The 25,500-nt window shown below is 35.5% G+C and overlaps 1 protein-coding gene and 1 long non-coding RNA gene across 8 annotated transcripts in view; one reads left to right on the top strand and one right to left on the bottom strand.

The window, feature by feature from the left end:
* The window catches only part of LOC144238185 (uncharacterized), a 34,895-nt gene extending 28,737 nt beyond the window's left edge, over positions 1 to 6,158 (top strand). Inside the window, exon 5 of the long non-coding RNA XR_013337038.1 lies at positions 5,886 to 6,158. This is a non-coding gene — a long non-coding RNA (uncharacterized LOC144238185). The remainder of the gene's footprint in view (positions 1 to 5,885) is intronic.
* CAMSAP2 (calmodulin regulated spectrin associated protein family member 2) overlaps positions 1 to 25,500 on the bottom strand; it is a 114,213-nt gene that overhangs the window by 20,230 nt on the left and 68,483 nt on the right. For 6 of the 7 annotated variants that reach the window (XM_077771935.1, XM_077771933.1, XM_077771932.1 and 3 more), the window contains 3 exons: positions 19,224 to 19,307; positions 6,745 to 6,886; positions 6,302 to 6,441 (listed from right to left, as the gene is read on the bottom strand). In XM_077771935.1, coding sequence (XP_077628061.1) covers positions 6,302 to 6,441; positions 6,745 to 6,886; positions 19,224 to 19,307 — 366 coding nt within the window. Of the gene's footprint in view, positions 1 to 6,301; positions 6,442 to 6,744; positions 6,887 to 9,724; positions 9,758 to 19,223; positions 19,308 to 25,500 lie in introns of all 7 variants that reach the window. The other variant, XM_077771937.1, reaches the window with a different exon arrangement.

Genomic DNA, 25,500 nt, shown 5'->3' on the forward strand with positions numbered 1-25,500 from the left:
ACTAAAACTCAGTAACAGGGACTAAATAACAAAATGATTCTAGATGGTTGTGGATCATTAATTTTGAAATGTACAGAAACATTTCTATAATTTATCTACCTAACTCTGAAAAGGTATTAATAAGGTCATTTGCCTTTTATGATTTATATTTGAAAATGTGAATAACTTTTAAAATAACTTAAAATAAGAAATACAAGAAAAGACTAATAAGAGGGTCCTCAAAAGTACATTTCTACTACAAGCTTATATTTTAAGATGTATATATCATAAAAGCTATACACATGAAAAATTGTTTAATTGTAGGCATCTGGTAAGTTTAAAATACAGCACTATACAAAATCTATTTTTATAACTTAAAATAATATGCCTTTAAATTATGGGTATTTGGCATCTAATAAAATTGTTACTATTGATTAATATTAATTAAATGAGTAAGATCTTATTTCATATTAAATTTCAGTTTTCAAAATTATCATTGGAAATGTCAGTGTTTTCCAATGCCTTGCCTTCCTCCTACCTATTATGAATAATCCTCAGGGTTCTATGTACTCTCATGTAGAGTTCATCCACTCTCTGTTTTCTCATATTTAAGATGGTGACTTTCAAATATTCATCTCTTACCTGATAGTTCCAGAAGGATACTGTGTGTGTAGGAAGTGAGGGAAAGAGAAGAATCAAGGATGACTCAGGTTTTTGTCTTCAGTAACTTACAGTACCATTTAATGGAATGGGAAAGATTGGGATAAATAGGTGGTGGTAGGAATTCTGAATAGCTTTTAGATGTTCATTAGACATTAAGTGGATTTGTCAGGTAGGTGGCTGAATGTGGGAATTTGGAAAGTTTCCTACTTTCAGCATTTGCTGAAAATAGTTCAAAAACTATAAATTCCCAGAATATTCAAACATACACAATATATACTATTTTAAGCAGTAGTTAAATTTTTTTTTTTTTTTTTAGAAAGGAAGTAAGAATGCTCACAATCCTTAAGGCTGTGTGTTGGATCCTATCCCACTTACCTTCTCAGAACTTTACATTTTAATTATATTTCTTTCTCCTATATATTCTTCCCCTCAACTGAATCCTTCCTACTTGGCTTTTAAACATGCTCAAATCTCCCACATGAAAAACAAAAGAAAATCTTCACTCTGTAACTCCGGTTTTTCCTTACTCCCACCTTCTTACCTCTTCACACACTCCTCTAGGGTAGGCCTGTGCTAACAATCTCCTTTCATCCTTCCTGATCCCTAATCCACTCCAGTATGGCATTCAGGTGCACCATTCCTCCAAAACAGCATTTGCTCAAGTGACCAATGATTTACATATGCTGCTAAATCACACAGATTTTTCAGTCTTCATCTTACTTGACCTCTCAGCAGCATCTGATACTCCTGATGTCTCCCCTCTCTGAGAATTACCATCCATGCCCATCAGCTGCCAAAGGACTCCTGACTGTAGTTACATATGCAGTGGTCTACGAGTCTATGGAGCGTTTTCTCTTGGATATCTCAAAGCCACCTCAAATGTCCAGAACTGTACTAGTGACTTCCCCCACAAATCTAACCTTATTCCAGCCTTATCTCACTGAATGGCATCACTATCCCAGTATGCAAGCCAGAAATCTAGGAGTCATCCTTGATGCCTCCTTCCTTCTCCCTCCACATATCCACTTTATCACCAAAGCCTGCAAATTTTGCATCCTAAATAGTTGTGGAATCCACTCATTTCTCTCCGTGTTCATCATAATTACTCTGCTTCAAACTGTTTCCATCTCTTGTTTAGAACACAATAGCTTTTTCCTTGTTAAGCCAAACAAAGTTTTCAAAATATAACACCCCTTCCTCTACTTCCACTACTCTGGGGAAACTGGTTATGGGCTTTAAAAGGGTACTTGATTGGGTCCCTTTTTAATTTCTCCAGCTTCATCTCATACCACATTCTCCAGGGTTCCTCATGTTCTCTATCAGACTATAAAGCCTAGAAGGACAAAGCTCACGTTCCTGAGGAGCCCCTGGGGGCTCAGCTAGTTAAGCTTATGATTCTTGATTTTGGCTCAGGTCATGATCTCATGGTTGTGAGATGGAGCCCCACATCAGGCTTTGCTCTTGATGGAGCCCTCTCGGGATTCTCTCCCTGTCCTTCCCCTGATCATGCACGCACTCTCCCCCTCTCTCAAAACAAACAGAACCAGTGCCTGGTACATAATAGATGGCCAACAGTTACTGAATGAACGTATAAATGAATGAATAAATGTATAACAAAAAAGATCACCTGGCAAACTACCAAATTGTTGACAGGCAGTAGTATCTCTGGGAGTAAGATCACTGTGATTTATAGTTTTTCTTTACACCTATCTCCACAGGGTATTTTCTAAAGCCAAAGTATAAAATTATATTTAAAGTATTGGTCCTAGGTTCCACTATACTAGTATAGTTAACTGAAAGCTGTCTATATCTTTTGGAAAAACACTATTTAAGTGTTCAACTAAATTGTCAATTGATAAGAAATTAATATTTTAAGGACTTCGGTGTTTGAAATCACTAAGCATGGGAGAAATGCAAACCAAAGCTATAAGGAAGTAATTACTTCACACCTGTTAGACTGGCTACCATCAAAAAGAATAATAAGTGTTGGCAAAGATGTGGAGGAAAGGGGACCCTTGTCCATTGTTGGTGGGAATGTAAACTGGTACAGCCACTGTGGAAAGCAGTGTGGCAATCCCTCAAAAAATTAAAAATAGAACTATCATATCGATCTGGCAATTCCACTTTTGAGTATTTATCTGAAGAAATGGAAAACAGGATCTTAAGGACAAATCTGCATTCCTGTATTCACTGCAGCATTATTTATCACAGCCAAGATACATATGTATCTATGGAAACAGCCTAAATGTCTGTCAAGAGATCAATGGGTAGAGAAGATGTGATGCATATATACAATGGAATATTACTCAGCCATGAGAAAGAAGGAAATCCTGCCATCTGCAACAACACTGATGTATCTTGAGGGCATTGTGTTAAGTAAAATAAGTTAGACAAAGGCAAATTCTATATGATTTCACTTATATGTAGAATCTAAAAAAGCTGAACTCCTAGAAACAAGTAGAGTGGTATTTACCAGGGATGATGGGGTTGGGGAGATGGGGAAATTTTGGCCAAGAGGTAAACACTTCCAACTCTAAGTGAATAACTGAGAATCTAATGATTATAGTTAATGATACTATATTGTATAATCAGTAGTTGCTGAAAGAGTAGATCACCACAAAAAAACAGTGGTAATTATGTTATGTGGTGGAGGTGTTAACTAATCTTCAGCGGTAATCATTTTTCACACTTTAAACTTATACAATATTGTATGTCAATTATATCCAATAAAGCTTGGCAGGGAGTTGGGGGATAGTTCGGTATTTTTTTTTTTTTTTGGAAGATACCATGTTTGGCCACAAGATGTCAGCATAGTAAGACATAGTTTTCCCATAACTAAAGGTTAAAAAAGTCATTTCTTTCTGAATTTATGATTAAACAGCAATAAATCCATTACCATATTCCAGGCATTATGCCAAATTAATTTCATTTAGAAGCTTTAAGACAGTCATGCAACTATACATTAACATTCTTAAACAATGCTAAAAAATACAAAGAACATAGAATATAAAGTATGCTTTAACTACTCTCCCCTAAATTCTATTCACACTCAGAAGAAATCACTGTTAACAGTTTTCTGTTTATCTTTCTAATTGACCTTTTCCTATGCATTGATTTGCATACAAATAGAAAAAAATTGTTTTTAATATATAAATTATATGCTATAATGTTTGCTACTTTAATAACCTCTTCGAGAGCTTTCTGAATCAGTAAAAATACCTACACCTCCTTCTTTTAAACAGCTTGGCTATATAACAAAATATTTTAATTATGGCCTTCCTAAGATGAATTAGAAGTTTCTAATTATTCACCATCAACAGTCCTCATACATGACTTCTGTGCATTTCAGATTTGATTAGATAGTGGCACACTGCCACCTAAAAAGCCCATGCCAGTGTATACCTCCACCAAGAGGGGAAGAGAGTGCTCATTTCCTTTATTCTCATAAACACTTGTTACTACAGTTAACCAAGTGACAAGGTGCCCTGTATCATGGACCAAGCATCCCTTAAAGGCTTGAAGTCTTAAAATATTCAATGAAAGTCAAAGTTGATTCTAATAATTTAGCAAAGAATACAGAACGTGACCAAAGCCGCCTCTGCAGACAGTTGTTTTTTTTTCTTAATCCCCTTTATTTTACCCATCCCTCCACCTACCTCCCCTCTGGCAACCACTAGTTTTTTCTCTGGATCTAAGAGTCTGGGTTTTTGTTTTTGTTTTTGGTCTCTTTTTTTCTTTGTTCATTTGTTTTGTTTCTTAAATTCCACATATGAGTGAAGCCATATGATATTTGTCTTTCTCTTTTTTATTTCATTTAGCCCTATACCCTCTGGGTCTATCCATGTTGTTGCAAATGGCAAGATCTCATTAATTTTTATGGCTGAGTAATATCTGTGTGCATGTATACTTCATCTTTATCCATTCATCTATCAATAGACACTTGGGCTGCTTCCATATCTTAGCTATTGTAAATAATGCTGCAATAAATATAAGGTGCATATTTCTTTTTGAATTAGTGTTTTCATTTTCTTTGAGTAAATACCAAGTAGTGGAATTACTGAATCATACATATGGTAGTTCTGTTGTCTAAGGAACCTCTATGTGGTTTTCTATTGTGGCTGCAAGTTGCATTCCCACCAACAGTGCACAAGGGTTCCTTTTTCTCCACATTCTCACCAACACTCATTTCTTGTCTTTTTGATTCTAGCCATTCTGACAGGTGTATCTGTCAGTTATCTACTTTAAATATGCCTGATGTAAGAAAATGTCTTTATATCTGGATCATGCCCAACTAAGTTGATTTAAATATCAGGGCTGTTATTTATTGGTAGTACAAGGTAAACATCTTAAACAAATGTACTTGATCTTATGTCTCCATGTATTTAATGAGGTGATTTCTTTGTGATTACAGAGGTGGTATTTACATTTTTTAACAGGCAAGTTTTCTTAAGCCATTAACAAAATATATATGGAAATAGTTATTCCCCAACTTCCATTTTTATCAAAATAAATTAACGTTTTTCTTCTGATGCATCAGATAGTGGGGAGTGGGCACTATTTTCTGTCAATAGAAATAGTGGCTTCTTTTGGAAATGCCTTTACCATTGGCTCTGTCTTCTACCTGCGATGATCCAGAAAGGAGTGAAAGAAAAACAGATATCAGAGAATAAGAATTTAAAGAAACCCAAGGCACTAGTCTTATGGTAAGAGGGGTCCATTAGCAGTTTCTGTTAAGGCTGACACTGATTGAAATGATAAAAAGCTGTTCCTCTCAGCCATACTTAAAAAAAAATATCTATCATAAGATGATTTATTCCTAAAATCCTGAAACAGAAGTGGTCAACCTTGGTCTGTAAAAAGACATAAAGGAACTTTGTAGTTATGGGCTGCTGGGAATAATGAGGTATTGTGTCACATCATGAAATTCTGGGACAAGTAGCTGCTTTTTAACTTGCAGCTTGGAAGCAGTTATGCCTGACATACATCTCTCATCACTACTACAAAGTAAGTTCCACCAGGACAGATCTTTGTTTTGTCCACTTAATTATCCCAAGCATACAGACTACTACTAGGTGCTCAATAAATAGTTCTTGAAAGAATAGCAGTAAGCAGTGGCCTAAAACTCACAGGCAGTGTGTGTACGCTATTCTGAAGCAAAGGACAAATTCATGAAATTGAATTCCTTTTTAAAAGGTTCATTTCCAGGCTATTTTAACATTTCCTTCCCTTCTTTCTTTCCCTAGGTTTTGTCTCAAGTCCTAGGACCTGAAAGATTCCTTCTTCTGGACGTATTCCATGGTCCTGTTGAGTGGTGAAAGTGGCCAGAACCTCCTCCATGCTCCCACTACACTACACCAGCATCTACCGAAGACTCAGAAACACGTACTGGCTTATCCTCCGTCTTGCTAACATTAGGGCAACAGATCAATTTTGTATTACAACTTTAAGTTAAACTTTGCATTGTAAAAGAAACCTATAGCTAATAGTGTATTTAAAAACACACACACATAAAATAAGCAGAAAAATAAAACTTTTTTCAAAAGCTTTTTTGACTGATATTAGTTAATTTGTCACATTACTAAGCCATTTATATACATCTAGTTATATTTTTTCAAAAAACTTCGAGCAAAACACCACAAAACCCACAAGAATAAATTACCTTTATGGATGAAGCAGCATACAGCATGTCTTCCAGGGTGAAATGGCAACACTGGTTCAAATATTCTTGGCAAAATTCTTGAATCAGCTGCAGATTATACAGGCTATCAGCCAAAGACATGGTTTCTTTCAAACAAATATCTTCAAACAGGAAGAGAGCAAGGTGATGACTTTGGGTTAATTTGATAATATACATTTCATATTCATCTTATAATTAGTGGCTTAGAACAAATGCCCAGTTATGTGGAATCTGGTTTACACACGTATACAAACAGAGTACTCATGACACAGAAAGTCTTAGCACTGCCATACTCAACTATCTTCCTCAGGATGATACGTAAAAAAGTTCTTTTTAAAAAAGCCTTCATTACTTTCTAAATACTGTTGTCTTAATATCTGTTACCGTCTATCTGTAGTCCAGCAGGATTTCACTGGAACACTTACCCTCTAATCTGACCACACCAGGACAGTAAAAATGAATAAGAGCAGCTAGAGCACAGCCATCTGTACCATCTTTCAACAAATTTTCTACTAATGGGATGCAAGGCAATTGCTTGAGCAATGTTTGCTCCTTCCTATAACGAGCCTACAATAAAAAAAAAAAAAAGAAGATGGAAATAAGTGAGTACTAAACAACATACATGAAAACACCATTACATCAGTAATATAAATCAAGAGAAATAAAAGCTACTCACCAACATCCTTCTTTTCTAAATAATACCAGATGTTACCAAAGTAAAATACAGAGCTACCGCATTACAGTTTCAAAGTACTTAATATAACACGACATTGCCAATTTACATGAAATGACACTGAGCCTAAACATTTAAATATAAAAGCATCACAAACTAGATTCTTATCACTCTGTATCCAAATCGTCAGTTCTGTTCTTTTGTAGATAGTAAAATTCACTGATTTTAGTGCTAGCACTTAGACCACAAGTGCTTACATGGGAAGAGCAAGAGCACTTCTTGAGCAGAACTGTAAGAATTCTCCAGACGGGGAGCAGGTATAAGAATATGATAGTATTCCTACAGGAAATCTGGCAATAAGAAACATCACTTTGAGGAACTGGAATGTCACCAAGATCTTCTGGCTTGATATCTGAATGTTAAGATAATGTAAATGAAGTGTAATAACTCTGAAACTGCAAAAACCATCCCAAGTGAGGTTTTGTTCAAAACAGAGCAAATGTAAGGATTTCTGTTCCCCCTCAGAAAAACAGAAGAAATCTTTTGTTTTCCAAAGACTGCCTGGTGTGACCAGATACAACTTTACAAGACAGTTTTCTAACACTGAGATGTGCTGTACAACTCAGTAGTAACAAGAACGAGCCCTTGAGTCAGATGACCTAGGTTCAAATCCTGCTTCTGCCACTTACTGGCTCCGTGATCTTGGACAAATCACTTAAATTCTCACCTCTCAGTTTCCCCATATGTAAAACGGGGATAATAATAGTACCTGTTGCATAGGATCACCGAAGATGAAGTAAGGTGACCTCCATAAAGTGCCAGGCACACTGCTGGGCACACAGCTGGCAATAACTAAAGGCTGGCCTGCTACTAGCCACTAGCTCTTCTAAAGCCAAGAAAATAATGCTGACGACTTAATGAAGATGCATACTGAAGCATTAGGAAAATTTGTGATTATACTGCTTACTGATACAAGTTTTTTAAAAAAGTAATCAAAACTAATTGTTCTTCTAACTGCATCTGAACTGGTCATCTCTACATTTTAGAATTAAACTATAATTATGAAGTAAAATACTTCTGTGAGAATGAAAACAGAAAAACAATTTACTGAAAGAGAACATTTACTATTAGGTGAAGTTAATTTCCTTTAAATGATATCCCTCAAAAAAGTACATGCATTAATGAAGAAATATTTATTCCTATTTCTCACTGGCTACCCAAGAACAAGAGTCATGGAACATTTTTTCCTTTTGAAGATTTTCAAGGAGCTTGTTCTTTTTAATCAGTGCACACCAGGCATCTGCACTGAATGGTTATGTTCCAAATTCAGAGCACCAATATTCAGAAAAAAATTACATATGTGCATTATATAAATTCTTTGATGGATTGATTTTAATATCCTTAGAAAATTTCCTTACTTTGCTGCTAGTAGACAGTTTAAAATTCAACCATGAAAAAAGAGGAGAGAAGAGGTGGGGGGGGGAGAGAAAGAAAGAAGAAATCAAACAGTAGCATCTTCTAGCCTTAAGCTACCCTTCTCACATTTGGTGAGCCACAATTCCAGATCCTTACACCCCTTTCTCCAGCCAGCTAGAAATAAAATAGTCTCCCTCTTAGAAATCCTCTAAACTGGCTGGGCTCGTTCCCAAACTTCCCAGACCTCTAGAAGTAGCTTGTTTTCAGCCTACAATCCGAACTGGACTGAGTTGAGCACACAGGGTCATGAAACAAAGAACTGAATTGTGTGATTTGTCCTACCGCTCACTGCCAAGTAGCACTTCTATACAAGGCGCGCGCGCGCGCGCGCACACACACACACACACACACACACACACACACACACACACATACACACAGCTTTATAAGGCTTCAGCAATGAATGTCAATGGTTTAGAATAGACTATCAGGGATTTATGAGTGGTATGCTAAAACATTTTCCTGAAGTTTATATCCTAGAAGATGTATCAGGTAAATCAACTTTTAATCTTGAAGTCCTGTACAACTCCCATTTGCAGTGCATGAAAGTTATAGAGTCTTTTGCACTTTATCTTACTATATGGCTTTATAAAGTTACTGCATGGAAACATTCCCTATTCTTTCTACAAACTAGAAATTTAGCATTTAAAATGGGCATCATATTTTCCTCTTTTGACATTACAGTTTATTTCTAAGTTGTATCTTTATTTCTGACGGTATAAAATATTTCCTAAGTGGTCTAACCACCCAGATTTAATCCTGAAAGAATCACTCTTCAGGTCAAATCAGAACTGAATATACTTTAGGTCCAATACTGGTCGGACCACAGAGAGTATGTCACTTTTCATCACACAAAACGTGTACCTTACAACTCAGGCTCAAAGGAAATGATTTTTTCAAAAAGATTTTAAAATACAAATAATTTACATATACATTTATACTCACTTTTCCTAAAGTTATTAAAACTAATGAGAATCTTTATCCATACATTTTTTTATACCTAGTTACTGGCAGCCTGTAAATATCAATAGGACTAGCAAAACAATGGTTACCTTAAACTATTTTTAAAGCTTCTAATCCAAATTTTGGCTAGGTTTTTTTATCTTTATTTTACATTATGATCAAACACCTTAAAGTCCAATCTCTAAGCAGCAACTAACAGAATTATATGAAATGACTATACCAGCAAGACATAAACAATACCATTCTATAATTTCAATTCTGGAGAGCAAAATGAAGTAGCTGGACAAACTTACTGGAACCAGTTTCCAAAACCATTTGGAAGGAGACTTCAGAGGAAGCAGCAGGGAAAAAAGGGAAAGCAAAAGGTAAAGGGAAAATTCATCAGAACGATTTTCAATTAACAAGTGACAGTAAAGCTTCTGAAAATGGAATTCCAAGTTTTAGTTCTCATATTTCTAAAATGTTAGTACTTTTTAAATACATAAGTTCCTAACGATAAAGGCCTCTACCTTCTCCTCCTTCTTCTCTCCCAATACAAAAATTAATTTTTCAGATACTCAGGATATTCTGTATACTTTGGCAGCAAAGAATCTTATTTCTGAGTACTAGAATAATATATCATATTAAAAAATAAATCTAGGGGCACCTGGGTGGCTCAGTGAGTTAAGCATCTGACTTTTGATTTTGGCTCAGGTCATGATCTCACAGTTCATGAGTTTGAGCCTTTCATTGGGCTCTGTGCTGATGGCGCAGTCTGCTTGGGATTCTCTCTCTCTCTCACTCTCTCTCTCAAAATAAATAAAAAAACATTAAAAAAATAAAAATAAAAAATCTGTATCACAAAAGGAACGAAGAAAGATTCTAGAGCTAGATTTGCAATCATTATCATTCTTGAACATTAGTAAACCAAGTCTGATTAGGCAGTGTTTCTTTCCAAAGAAAAAAGACTCTATCAGCAAGTACATGAATAAAGCAAAGAGCATTGTAGACTTGAAAAACATAATCATTTAAGTAGATGAACAATTTCATTTAATTAATGGAGGGAAGACCAATTAGCAATTCTTACTAAGATTTTTACAGAGTCTCTAAAGCAAGCAGCTACTTATATAGAGAGAATATGTTATTAATTTTATTATCTAGAGGTATCCCAAATATTTTATTTCTTCAAAATGATAAGTACAATAAACTCATAATTTCAGTTAGTATGAATTAACAATTTGTGATTGTTTATCTTCCTATTTCCTAGCACAATTTCTAACAGCCCTGAATAAACATTTGATGAATGAAGCAAACTAAATGGGGTTGGAGTTAAAATTCATATTCAACTTTTATGTAGAAAGTTGGGGTTCCTGGCTGGCTCAGCCACTGTGACTCTTGATCTCAGGGCTGTAAGTTCAAGCCCCACAATGGATGTAGACATTACTTAAAAAAAATTTTTTTCCTACATAAAATTAACTGTAAAAATAAGACTATTTGGAAAATAATATAAAGTATTTTCAAGAACTTCAAAAATCAGAAAAAATATCATCTCAAGACTCAGAAAAACTCCAACTTTCCATATAGAGAGAACATGTCCACTAAGTTTTTCTTACTGCATTAGGAAGAATAACCTTAATAATTTTGTTGCATGTATTTTAATCTCTCATTTAGCCAGAAGTTTTTGGCAGCTGCAGTTGTGATAACCATAAAAAGCACAAGAGCAGAAACAAAAAGAAGGAAGCCACGTGTCAGGATTCCAATGGATAACAGAAATTTCAAAAACAAGGATTTTCTTGGTTTTAGAGACTAGAAAAATCCATTATACAGAAACTGATAAAAAGCAGTTTATTGTCAATTATTCAAAACAGGAGATGTGTAAAGGTTCAAGTTACTCCATACATCTTGTAAAATATTCAGCAGGACTTTTACCAATTCAAACTGCTCTGGCCTTCTTCCCACCTCTCCACTGACCTAATTTAGTCATAGCAATCCTTTTCAAGAAAAAGGAAAGCCAACAGATTGGCTACCGAAGGAAATATCACTTAAAAAAAAGTAAATATACTAAAAGAACAAATAAATATCTATGCTATCCATAGTTATAAACTCATACTTAAATAAATTCAAATATATAGCAAAAATTTTCTTGCTGAAAGACAACTGTATTTCTGAAGTGAACAGCAACTTCCCCCTCCTTTTAATTTTCAGAGAACAAAAAGGCAAACTGCAACCTCAAATACTATTTTAAGATAAACTTATGAGGCCAAAATATTTTTAAAAGGCCATAGACAATAAGTGGAATTTTTTAAAATTTTTATTAAGTGCTTACTAATGACAGGGGACAATCTGGGCAGTTCAGACTTTCTGGAGTAGTTCTCATTTCCAGCATTCCTTTCCACTGTCTTCAACACATATTTGGCTCATCCTAAATTTTGGTTAGGTGTTTTAGGATTGCCATTAGTACTCCCCAGGCAGCTCTATGTCATTCTCCAGGTATCTATAACCACTCTGGGATTTGGGATAATTCCTGAACAACTTCTAGGTGTTCTCAGCCACTTTGGAAGGATGCTGGTTTGACCTGGCCTTTCCGGGAGACCTCACAAAGTTGGAATTCTTTAAGGAGTTAGTCATAGCTGTGACCCAAATCTCTGCTCTTCTGCAGGTCCAAGAAGAGAGCAGGTGCACTGCTGACAGGAGCGTAAAATGGTACAAACCCCTTGGAGACTTTGGCACTAGGTACCAAGACTACAAATGCATTTACCTTCCAATCTAGCAATCCAAGTCCTAGGGTATTTACCCTGAAAATCCAAGAATACAAAAGGACATTATTCTTTGTAGTATTATTTCTAATTGCAAGATACTAAAAATTACTTAAACGCCCATAGGAAAGCGGTAGAAGAAACTATGGTACATACAGAACAGAGCACTGTGCTGAAAAAAAAAAAGATGAGGAAGACATCTAGGGACTGTATGGACTAATTTCCAGGATATACTGTTAATGCAAAAGATTGCAAAAGATTAAATATATTTTGTTAGAGGGGAAAGAAACAAACATATATATTTAACAAAAAACAATATATGCTTACTTCTGTAAAAACAAAAACAAGGATAAACCTACTGATTACTCACAACCCACAAGGGTTAGTGGGGAGTGAGGGGGAGAAAAGAGGTAGAAGAGATAAGAGGAGAGAGGAATACCTTTCTGAGTAGGACTTTTGTGTAGTTTCAACTTTTGGAATTAATGTAATTTGGAAAAATACAATGTTCTATATATTCAAAACACAAAATCAAATCAACAAGGATGGTGCAAAAAAGCCACTAAAACCACATGAAAACAGAAACAAGTAAACCCAAATATATTTCAAAGGAAAAACATAACTACAATGAAGTGTGTATGGAGCGGAACCCAAGCAACTTTAGAACACGGCATTCTGACCATATACTATCAATCTAAAGAAAGAAGATTTATATGGTACTGCATGAGATGATGGATATTAGCTAACAACCAGTGCTATATGTCAATTACATCTCAATAAAACTGGAAAACATATAAAAGCATTAAAAGGGTAAAACAAATCAAAAAAAAAGAAGAAAAGAAAAAAGAATTGCAAACAAATCTTAAACTCTTTAGTGGTTTCTTTTTCATATTGGTAAACACATAGCAACTCTGAAACTACTATATACATATTGTAGGATTGAGCAAATTAGTACAGTTGACCTGGAAAAATACAGGCTTGAAACTGCATAGGTCACTTCCATATGGTTTTGTTTCGTTTCGGTTTGGTTTTTTGATAAATACAGTACCATCTTGGAAATATATTTTCTCTTCCTTAGGATTTTTTAAATAACATTTTCTGTTCTCTAGCTTACTTCATCATAAAACTACAGTATAAAACACATATAACATACAAAGTATGTGTTAATTAACACTTCATGTTATCAGTAAGGCTTCCAGTCAAGAGTAGGCTATCAGTGGCTAAGTTTCTGGGGAGTCAAAAGTTATAACCAGATTTCTGACTGCATAGGTGGTTGGCACCCCTAAGACACTGCATTTTTCAAGGGTCAAATATAAATATCAAAGTATGTCATCTCAAATTACTTATAAAAGAAAAATAATAACCATGAAGTGAAGAAACCAGACAGTATCTTAACCAACTAATGAAAATATCACCTAGTAGGGGCAAATGGGTATCATGTACTCTGGATATAATACTGTGAGAAGGACACAATTTATATAGCATTCCAGTCTAGGAAAACAGAATTTCAGTTTAATTATGAGGAGATATGAGAAGAAAACAAATTGAGGGATATTCTTTAAAATGTCAAGGTCATGAGCAAAAAAAGAATAGCTAAGGAAGTAGTCCCATTTAAAGAAGACTACAGATATGACCACTAAATGCATGACATGATCTTGCAGGGAAAAAGAAAATTATAATGTGTAAATGAGTGCAACTGGGACAAGTAACAAAAGTGGAATATAGGCTGTAAGTGTGATCAAAGTATTATTCTGACATCAAATCACCTGTACTTTGGTTATATAAACAAACAGCCTTGATCTTAGGAAATATATACTGAAGCATGAAGGGATAATGAGATATGATGTACGCAACCCTCTTTCAAATGTTTCAGAAACATTTACATAGATATTGTTTGTGTGTGATGTATGTGTGTGTGTATATATACATACATACATGCATACACACATATATATAGAAGGAAAGTTAATGTGGCAAAATGTTAGATTGATGAATCTGGGTCAAGAGTATACAGGTTCTTTCTATCTTGAAATCTTTCAGAAGTCAAAAAAAAAAAAATGTTCTTAAAAAGCTACATTAATGGGATACCTGGGTGGCTCAGTCAGTTAAGCGTCTGACTTCAGCTCAGGTCACGATCTCACAGTTCATGAGTTTGAGCCCCGTGTCGAGCTCTGTGCTGACAGTCTGAAGCCTGCTTTGGATCCTGTCTCCCTCGTTCCCTCTCTCTCTCTCTGCCCCTACCATGTTTGTGGTGCATGTGTTCTCTCTCTCTCAAAAAGAAATAAATATTTTTAAAAATGTTATATTAAGTCTATACCAATCCAAATCTTTGTAAAGTCTGTATCCAAATGCACAGGATCTATAGACCTGTTAAAGAAATCTAATTTTTTACAGCACTCTTAGGCAAAGATGAAAATCATAGTAGTAGGATATCTAACCATATTTAAGTCTCTCCAGGGCAAGTCACCTTTATAAAACATTGCTTGGAGAATGAAAAATGTCATGGTACCACCTCTGGGTTTTAAATATGTTTAAAGTGCCAAGTTCCTCATTTAACTAAACACGTTGATAAGACAACAGAGGCATATTATAGATTGGGAAGTTGCTTTACCAGTAACCAAGAGTAAATGACTATGAAAGAAAAAAAGTATACTGGCAATAGGTATAAAGAAATGAATCAGCACTGACCACAAAAGTCCACACGAGAATAACCTATAATCATAGAATAGAATCTTAGGGGTAGAATTCCTTAAAAATGATCTAATTTAGACAGGTCAAGTCTTCAAAATTATTGGACTGAAATAATGGTATGAAAAAGAAACCAGGAAAATAAGTCTAAGAATCAAATCAAATGATGTCTCTGAGAATGATAGACTATATTAGAACATTAATAACATTCTTAAGTGGGCCTTCAATGTGCTAAAATGGGTTGTAACATTTTTAAAGGAGCACAGACAAGGTGGCATTTCCCAAATGTATTCTACTTCAGAATCTTTCTTTTGGGGTGCCTGGCTGGCTCAGTCAGTAAAGCATATGACTCTTGATCTTAGGTTATGAGCTTAAGCCCCATGTTGGGCACAAAGCTTAAGAGCTTACTTAGAAAAGAAACAAACAAAATTGGATTTAACAAAACTTAAAAAAATTTAAAGTTATTAAAAAATTTTCTTTCAAATAGTATCTAAAGTACTGTTTGAATAAACAGAATTTTAAAAGTCGGTCATAGTTTTTAATTGCTAAGGAATTTTGGTCAAAGTTGAAATGCATATGGGCTGAGGTAATCAAGCAAAGATGTGGAAGCATTCACCCACTGTCTCGCTGGGGAGAGGGTGGCTATTTGGAAACTATACCTTTAAATGAAAAGCAACTAGAGCTCAGTTAATTTCTTTTCTCCAAAGGTAATTCCTTCATCCAATTCCCACCCATCTAGAAAATATCTCACCAGTATTTCTATATTAAAAGTGGAGAATGCTGCACTGAGTAGACCTGTATCTTTTAATACCACAAGAAACAAACTTTACTCTCTATAGAGTTAATACTGTAAATTTAAGAATACAAACCCAAAAATATCCAAATGGTCTACTTACTAATTCCCAAACATTCCTTTTACTTGTAACTTATGTTATTCCCTTTGACCTAGTGTCCTCCTTTGCAAATACCATAGAACCAACTAAGGCCATATTCAAGTCCCAAATCTTCTAGAAAACCTTAGGTATTTCACTCTCACAGTTATTATAAATCTACAAGTAAATATACATATATGAAAGTTTATGATAACCAACTACTTAATATTTTCACTAACCTTTTGCTTTGAATTCCTTTTAATTTTACATATTGAGAAGGAAAAAATTTGAGAGTCATTTTAGTCACAGAACTTAGAAACCATTTAATTCAACTTTTAAATTTCTGCAGATAAAGAAAATGAGGCCCAGAGAGGTCAAGTGCCTTGGTAAAAGTCATGAAGCTAGTCAGTGGCAGAGCTATTCTACTTTAAGTTTATACTCATTGTGTCATACATTCTGTACAAACTCCTTAAGAGAGAATGAACGTTGGGCTTAATGTCATGGCTATAAACTTTAGACACCTTTTAAGTAGGGTTGTCAGATTTAGCAAATAAAAATATGAAATGTTCGTGCAACTTACACCAAAAATTTCTTGGTGTTTATCTGAAATTCGTATTTAACTGAGCATCCTCTTTAGAGTAAAAAGGAATATTAAAAGCAAAAAGAGCAACTTGAAAAGAAAACAGAAAATAACATTAGTAAACTGTTTAAACAAAACCATTTCCTAAAACATGGCACTGCTTAAAACTTCCTTCCTTTTAAGGAGACCAACCAATCCAACAGTCAGAAATATAACATAAGCAGATGTAAAAATCTAAAGAAATAGCTTTGGAATTCTAATTTTGGTCCAGCACTAACAACATACCGTGCAAGTATCCCTCAATGTATGTATATATTTTACCAACAAGATGGCTATAAAAAAAAGTTTCATAAAATAAGATTTTACTGGACATCTAAGTTGGGAATAGGTAGGCAAGAACAAAAGGGAAGAAATATCCAACACCATAGGCTCTGTCTAGAGCTGAATAAATCACAGACAACAGGCTAGCACCTGGGTCACTAGGCAGGCTAGCTTCAGTAGGTGCCCGGCGTGGCAACTTCTTACCAATCGTACAGCAATAAGGAAGAGCAAAGTCATGCTATCTCTCATCCCTACAAGGAGGAAAGGATCAAGAATGTTGCTTTTAAGGAATAAAAATCAAGAATGAAACGATTACATTTCCAGTCAAACTAACTAGTTCAAATGCCAAAAATCTCTGTGTTCGGTAATAGAGATTTCTTTCCCTAGTTTATGCTGTCACAAAGTGGTTCTTCGTAATGATGACACCTGTACTTTGCAGTAAGACAATGTAAAATTGACGCTGTCTCTGTGAAATTCTCAGACATTCTAACGATGGGAAAAAAGAGAAAATTCACTTGAGAATAAAAATATGTATTGTGCTAAAATAAAAATAGGTATTAACCCACATATTTAAAAATGAATCACATTCATTCCTTCATTTACTCAATCACTCAACAAAAATTTCAGAGATTCTAATGGGAAAAAAAGAGGGGCGCCTGGGTGGCTTAGTCAGTTAAGCGTCCGACTTTCGCTTAGGTCATGATCTCGCAGTTCGTGGGTTCGAGCCCCGCGCTGGGCTCTGTGCTGACTGCCAGCTCAGAGCCTGGAGCCTGTTTCAGAGTCTGTGACTCCCTCTCTCTCTGACCCTCCCCTGCTCACGCTGTCTCAATCTCTCTCTCCTAGAAATAAATTAAAAACATTTTTAAAAAAATGGGAAAAAAAGAAAATTCATTTGAGAATAAAAATATGTATTGTGCTAAAATAAAAACATATTAATCCACATATTTAAAAATGAATCACATTCATTCCTTCATTTACTCAATCACTCACTCAACAAATATTGGTCATGAGGTTAATATGTGAAATTGCATGGGGAAGTGCTATTAAAACATCAAAGTGGTAGTGGCGCCTGGGTGGCTCAGTCGGTTAAGTATCCAACTCTTGGTTTTGGCTCGGGTCACGATCCCATGGTTCATGGGCTCAAGCTGCATGTCGGGCTCTGTGTTGACAGTGCAGAGCCTGCTTGGGATTCTCTCTCTCTCTCCATCTCTCTCTGCCCCTCCCCTATTCATGCTCTCTCTCCCTCCCTCTCTCTCTCTCAAAATAAATAAACTTAAAAAATCGTTTAAAAAAGCATCAAAGTGGTGTAATACAAATAGTGTCCAGATTCCATACAGCTTTTCTTAAAGCTTACTTACTCTGTTTGGAATATAAATGGCATTTATCCCCAAAGAAATAATGTTTATTGGGTCCTAGGCCAGCATATAAAATCCCTATTTAGTTCATGATGTGTATGAAATACTACAGGATTTAGTCATTATGTATAATAAATAAGATTTCTATGGGAAAAGGCCATTAGTGTTATAACTTAGGATGATGCCATCTTAACATATTTCCAATTAGTCAGGAGCAAAACTGGGGGCAGAGGTTTCAACTCCTACGGGATGAGAAAGAGAAAAGAAGGGAAACTAATAGGAAAGAATGGGAGGAAGCAGGAGGGAAGAGAGAGAGGCAGAAGGGGGTGGAAGGGGGAAATGAAATATGTGATCTGGGAGATGAAAAAAAAGATTTCCATTCTGATCTAGGGGAAAGGATATCGACAAAGTTAAGATGAAGAATCAAGTATGGACACTATTTTCAGGAGCTAGTCAGTAAGCTAAATGAGGGAATTCACAGTGATCCCAAAATACCAAGTTTAGACAAAATTTTAGGTGGTCTCCCACAAGTCTTCTACTGAAGTTGATAATATACAAAACAGTTTTCCCTTTCCTTTCTATTCTGTCTTTCTCTTCTTACACAGGTATCAGTGACCAGGAGCACTAGCCCAAAATGAATAGAAAAACTGTGTAATAATAAAGTTGAAATAATCCAAATGGAAAATAAGGTCTCTGAATAATTCTAATTTCTTATACTTCAATTCAATTCAAATGCTACCCAACATAAGAGCTCTCATTATAACAAAAACACAAATTTTCAAAGAAGGAAACTCTAAAAGCCACATGAATTTTTAAAAAATGATTCCATATTAACATTTCTTCTTTCTTCACAGAATAACCATATGTACAACTTACAATTCCTGGAATGTATTTAAAAGGTTAGTCTTATTATGAGTAATTGTACGGCTGGTACACTGAAAATGTGTTCTTGTTGTTTCATACATTTTGCCTTTGGCAAAATCATTATTTCTGCCAAAAGTACTCCACAAATTGAGTTCTAATCATTAACAATTTTTCCGAAACACCTTCACCCAATTAACCTTCATTTTGCACTTCTTCTACTTACTTAGTATTTATGACCTGCTTTCTACGGCACACTTAACATCACCAATAAGTAATTTAATGAACATATTTATTAATTAATATATGTATTTCCCAAACAATACATATATGTGAGTATACACAGTCTCATAAAGGCACCTTATTTTCTTTGAAATATATACCTTTTGACCTCCTGGAGCTTCAACTGTGTGATGTTCTTTCAATTTCTGTTCTTGTTCCATAATGTCTTTCAAATGTTCATTTACCTTAAAATATAAAAACACTAATTTGAACTTATATTCAAACATGACAATAAAATAACATGCACCTTAAAATGCCTGTGGTCAGGTTTCTGATGTCAAATATCAGTACCATTCAAATGAGAAAGTTTCATTTTCCCAGCCAGAAAAAAGTGTAAGTGTTTTATTTGATATTCTGAAATTAATTCATTAATTTATTAAATATTTGTTGAGCACCTAGTATATGTCAGGAACTGCTTAGAGGGCTAGAAAAAAAAGGTACAATAACTTCTAATTTTAATGCTTAGGAAACAAAAAAACTTTGTTTTTTAATAAAAATTTTATAATCTCTTTTAGGACTAGTAAATGAAAATTATTTTCCCTAAAATTAATGTTTTCTCATCATCAGAAAACACCAGAATGGGCACCTGGGTGGCTCAGTCAGTTCAGTGCCTGACTCTTGATTTTAGCTAAGGTCATGATCTCAGGATCTCGGGATCAAGCCCCACATCAGGCTCCAGAGACAGCATGGAGTCTCCTTAAGATCATCTCTCTCTCTCTCTCCCCCTCCCTCCCCCACCCTCCACCCTTCTCCTGGCTTGCACTCTAAGAAAAACAAACACTTTAAGGTTTTTTATTCAAATGGCATAAAGCATTTATTTATTTTTTTAATTTTCATTTCAATTCCAGCATAGGTAACATACAGCATTACCAGTATATAGCTTATACTAGTTTCAGGTGTACAATACAGTGATTCAACAATTCTATACATTATTCCATGTGGGAGCGGGGGAGAGACGGAGAGAGAATCCCAAGCAGGCTTCACACTGTGAGCACACAGCCCAATGTGAGGCTTAATTTCAAGAACTGTGAGATCATGACCTGAGCCAAAATCAAGGATCAGACATTTAATCATATGAGTCATCCAGGCACCCCAAGGTAAGTATACTCTTAATCCCCTTCACCTATTTCACCCATCCCCTTTTCCCCCCTGGTAACAATCTACTTGTTGTCTACAGTTAACAGTCTGTTTTTTGGTTTGTCTCCTTTTATCTTCTTTGTTTATTCTGTGTCTTAAATTCCACATGTAAGTGAAATCATATGGTATTTTCTCTGACTTATTTCACTTAGTATTATACTTTCCAGATCTGTGTTGTGAATGGCATGATTTCCTTTTTTTAATGACTGAATAATATTCTAGTGTGTGTCTATTTTCCACATAATAGAAAACTCTTTGAATCAAGTTCTTAATCTGTGATTTCACAGACATGTCCCTGAATCATGAGTGGATTGGAGTGCAGTCATAACATCACAACAGCTAAATTCGATGAAAAAATTTTGCATATGAGAACTTTTTTGGGAGAAGGTTTATCTCCTATCAGATTATTCTAACAGTCCATAATCCAAAAAAGTTAAGAAACAGTCTATGTAGAGTATAAAATACTTCTTTTTTTTTTTTTTATGTTTTTTTTTATTTATTTCTAGGAGAGAGAGAGACAGCGTGAGCAGGGGAGGGTCAGAGAGAGAGGGAGTCACAGACCGAAAGAGGCTCCAGGCTCCGAGCTGGCAGTCAGCACAGAGCCCGACGCGGGGCTCGAACCCACGAACCGCGAGATCGTGACCTAAGCGAAAGTCGGACGCTTAACCGACTAAGCCACCCAGGCGCCCCGAGTATAAAATATTTCTTAAGAATTGTTTAAACAATTCTGGATTTTGAGCTAATAATTTTAAGGTCACTCTAGTAATAATAAAGTTCAAATTTATTAATTATGGCACTCTGGAAAACATTAATGCCATTATCAACCATTATAACTCTAAACTAAATCAATAATTTTCTGAACTCTCCTATTGCCTAAAATTCAATTCAGTGGCTAAAAACAAATAGGGAATTTTAATTTATGATGAATTTAATTAACAACAGTCACTCTACCCATGATATTTCTAAGGGGTTCTAAGGAATTTAATCAACAGATTTATTTTGGTATGTGAATCTGCAGCATTCTAAATTTCCTAGTTGATCCCTTAGATCATCAGTTTGGTTAAATAAAACATAATAGACAGTAGAATTAGAAAAGACCTAGGTCTTATTCAAAATCTACACTTCTACAAGCTGTGACCTTAATAATTTCTTGATACCTCTGAGCCTTAGATGCTAGTTTGAATAAAAGCTATTTCATAAAGCTGTTTAGGATATTATGGCTCTAAAATGGTCCCCATTGATCCCCAGGATCATTTACTTCTAAGCAACAGAACACAACTAAGGTGATGGGATATCACTTCAGAGGTCAAGTTACAGAACGTTCCAATTTCCATCTGCTAGCCCATGCTCTTGCTGGCTCTGATGAAGCAAGCTGCCAAGCTGTGAGCTGCCCTGTGGAGAGGCCCACATGGCAAGAAACTGCCAACCTTGCCTCCAGCCCAGAGACCATAAGAAACTGGGGCCCTCAATCCAACTGCCTGCACTGAACCCTGCCGACAACCACATGAACTTGGAAGTGGATCCTTCTGTAGTCATGCTCTCAGATAACACTACAGGCCTGGCCAATGCCTCGACTGCAACCTGGTCAGACTCTGAAAGAAAGGATGCAGGGGAGCAGGGTCTGGATCCACGACCCACAGAAACTGATAATAATAAGTAAGTAATTAACTAAATAAGTAACTGAGATAACAGAGAACAAGAGAGATAATAAAATACACCGAGTAAAGTACATGAAACATAGCACATGCTCCATAGATAGAAACTACACCCACTGCTTATAAACAATATATCCCCAAAGCAATACCAGATAGTTAAATCTCTTAACAAACCTTAATAAAATACTTTACACTGATGTAATGGTAAAAATCATCCTAAATACCAAAATCATGATTATAAGAAAATCTTACATGTTGATAATTCATTAACTTTCATAATAGGGAGAATAAAAGAAAACTATAAGACATGTTGCAGACATGACATGACATGCTACTTAACCTACTCGGGTCCCCAAAAGAGTGAAATGAAATAATTAGTTTATTTATAATAATTAGCTTATTAATAATTAGTCAGTTCCCAGATGCTGGCAAGAAAGTGCTACCACTGAAGCTGAATCATGATTTTTTTTTGTGCAACTGAAGGAGAAAAGTTAAAGGGATGTGACGTATCAGAGAGCTCATCATGACCTAGCGGTAGGTCACCATCTGAACAAGTTTTGAGGACTAATGAACTAGAGAACAAGAAACAATATTTGGCTTTAGCAATATGAATTAGGTAAAAATAAATCAGCTAAGATGATATATTAAATTTAAAATATCCATTAATTTAAAAACATACACTTTTAGATTTATTTTATTATATATATATATATTTTTTAGTTTTTTTTAATTTAATTTCAAGTGAGTTAACAGAGTGTAGTCTTGGCTTCAGGGGCAGAACCCAGTGACTCATCTCTTATACGTATGACACCCAGGGCTCATCCCCAAAAGTGCCCTCTTTAATGCTCATCACCCATTTAACCCATCCCCGCCTCCCCTGCCCCTCCAGCAATCCTCAGCTTGTTCTGCTGAGGGAAGCCTGGCTGGCTCAGTTGATACAGCGTGCAACTCTTGACCTGGGGATTGCGAGTTCCAGCCCCATGATGGGTGTATAGATTCCTTTAAAATTTTTTTTTTTAACTTAAAATACAAATAGTAATGTGTATCCTTGCCTTAGTGTAAGTCTACAGTTACTTGATGTTTTACCTTCCTCCTGAAAAATACAAAAACCTTAGAAAGGCTTTATATCAAATCACCTCCTCCCATCTCCATGCTTTTTCATCCAGAGTTATAGTTTTCTTCTTATGGGCCTCAAAATAAAACATTATGATATTTTTATAATACTTTAGATTTACACATATGTATAACAATTCTGATTTTTATCATTGCTTCCTACAACCCACCTCTTTCTTCTAGGTTCAACTTCTTTCTTACTGAATTACAATCTTTTAGTAGCTCTTTCTGCAAGGTGAGTAATAAACTGCCTTTGTTTGGACAATCTTGATTTTACCTATAATGTGAATAAAAGGTCTAGAACCCTAGGTTCATTATTATTTTTTACTCAGCACTTTGAATGCAGACTTTGCCACACTTCTTCTGACTGCAAATATTACTGTTGAGAAGGCTAGTGTAGTCTAACTGCCATTCCTTTAAGAGGCTGTCTTTTATTTCTGGAGTTTTGCAGATTTATTACCATACACTGTCAGTGTGGATTTAATGTATCCTGGTTGGAACTCATTGTGATTCCTAATGTGAAACTTTGTATCTTCCAACTGTTGTAGAAAATTTTGTATTTCCTCAAATATATTCTCTCTCCCCCTACTTCTCTCTGGTAATCTCTTTTTGGAATTTCAATTAGGCCTACAGACATATCTATTAATCTTTATTTCATATATTCCAGCTCACCTCTCTGGGCTTCATTCTGGGTAATTTCCTCTCGGTTAAGTAATTCCCTCTTTTAACTACGTCTAATCTTCTATTTTAAACTTTTGATTTTCAATGACCAACATTTTTCATTTCTGAAGTTATTTTGGTTACTCTTCCATTATGTCCCCATGGTGCCTTATTCTTTCCTGTAGTTTTTATTCCGTGTTTTATTTTCAGTCATTTAAACATTTATTTTTATACTCTTTTTCAGACTGTCATTCTCTGAAGTTCTTGCATGTGTTTCATAATTTCGGATTATCACTTCTTTAGAATTTGCAGTGAAGATTCTCCCTCCCCCACTGCCTGAAAGACTCAAGCCTATGGGTGTGGAGGTGAGCTTTCAGAGTATTTTTAAATTTGTTTCTCTAGCAGCTTCCAGAAAGATTATTCCTGGTCTGGTACTAGTATTTTGTTAATTTGTTGCCTTCTCCCTTTTATCTTGATCATCGGGATCATCTTCCTACATGTTCAGTTTAGGAGCCCTTTTGCCCAGACCTCGAGGGAGACTCATAATCAGCCTAAGATAATCATGATAGCCTCATTCTTCTTGCTAAAAGGTGGTATAGGTACAAGCATGAGAACCAGTCTTAGTCAATGGAAACTCCTGGTGGGAGGACCATCTGAGGGCAAGTTTTCCTTGTAAACAGAAGAGTCTAGAAGACCCTCTCATCTTTGCTAGTCACTACTGTGACTGGGTATGATCCCTGGAATCCCTGGTGCCACTATGCAACCACAAATGGAAAAATCATACAGAATTAAGAATAACAGGATAGAAAAGATGGAAAGCCCCTATGTTCTTGTTGATGTTGTTGGGTCCCTAAATTAACTAACCCTGGGTATGACCTACTTCCAGATATGTTGTTATGTGAGATAATAAATCCTTTAAGCCACTTGTAGTTGGGTCTTCTGGCACTTAAAAGCATGGCAGATGCACTCCCTTTCACTGAGGATACAGCTTTCTGGGTATCTTTGTGGGTCTAAAGACAGAGCGCAGTTTAACTTCTCACAGCAGGCAAATCCAAGGCCTCGCCTTGTGTCCAACTGACTCTAAAACTCAAGGCTATGCTTGGTAGTCCAGTGAGCAAGCCACCAAAACTTCCAGGCCCCACTTGTTTCTGGTACCTGAGAACTTCCTTTTCTTTCTTTAAAGCTCACCTCTGTAATATAAAGTTCTCTAATTACATTTTATTAAACATATCTCTAGGCGTTTATAACCAGGAGAGCTGTATTCTTAATCCAACATGTTGCCAAAATCTCTAACATTTTCTGCCTTGGTAATGTATATGCTATAAGGCAGTTTTATAACTTAAATGCATCTTGAAGCATTCTGATCAATTTATCAATTGTGTGGTGGGGAGAGTTAGGTGGAGGGAGGTGATAGGACTAAAACCTGGGAAAGTTTATAAGTTTTTCTGTTTTTTTTTGGGGGGGGTATTGTGTGTGTGTGCTTTCTATTCTTTTCTTTTTTAAGGCAAAAAAGAAATACTTTCTAACTCATTGCCATATAGTTGCAACTGAGCTATCAGTTTGGAAATGTCTTCATGATTTTTTAAAAATTTTTTATCCAATTCTGTTCAAAAAGCAGATTGGTCATATATTAATACTTTAAACCATTATTCATTCTTTTATTTATTCACACATTCAACAGCTATCTACTACATGCTAGTTATGTATCAAACATTGTATTAAGAGGCTAGGGATACAATGATACATAAATCCAGAATGGTCCCTATCCTCACAGGACAGAAAAAAAAAAAAGGGGGGGGGGGGAAAAGAACCA

The sequence above is a fragment of the Crocuta crocuta genome, unplaced genomic scaffold (genome assembly GCF_008692635.1).
Source record: "Crocuta crocuta isolate KB4526 unplaced genomic scaffold, BGI_CrCroc_1.0 scaffold318, whole genome shotgun sequence".
Taxonomy (NCBI): Eukaryota; Metazoa; Chordata; class Mammalia; order Carnivora; family Hyaenidae; genus Crocuta; species Crocuta crocuta.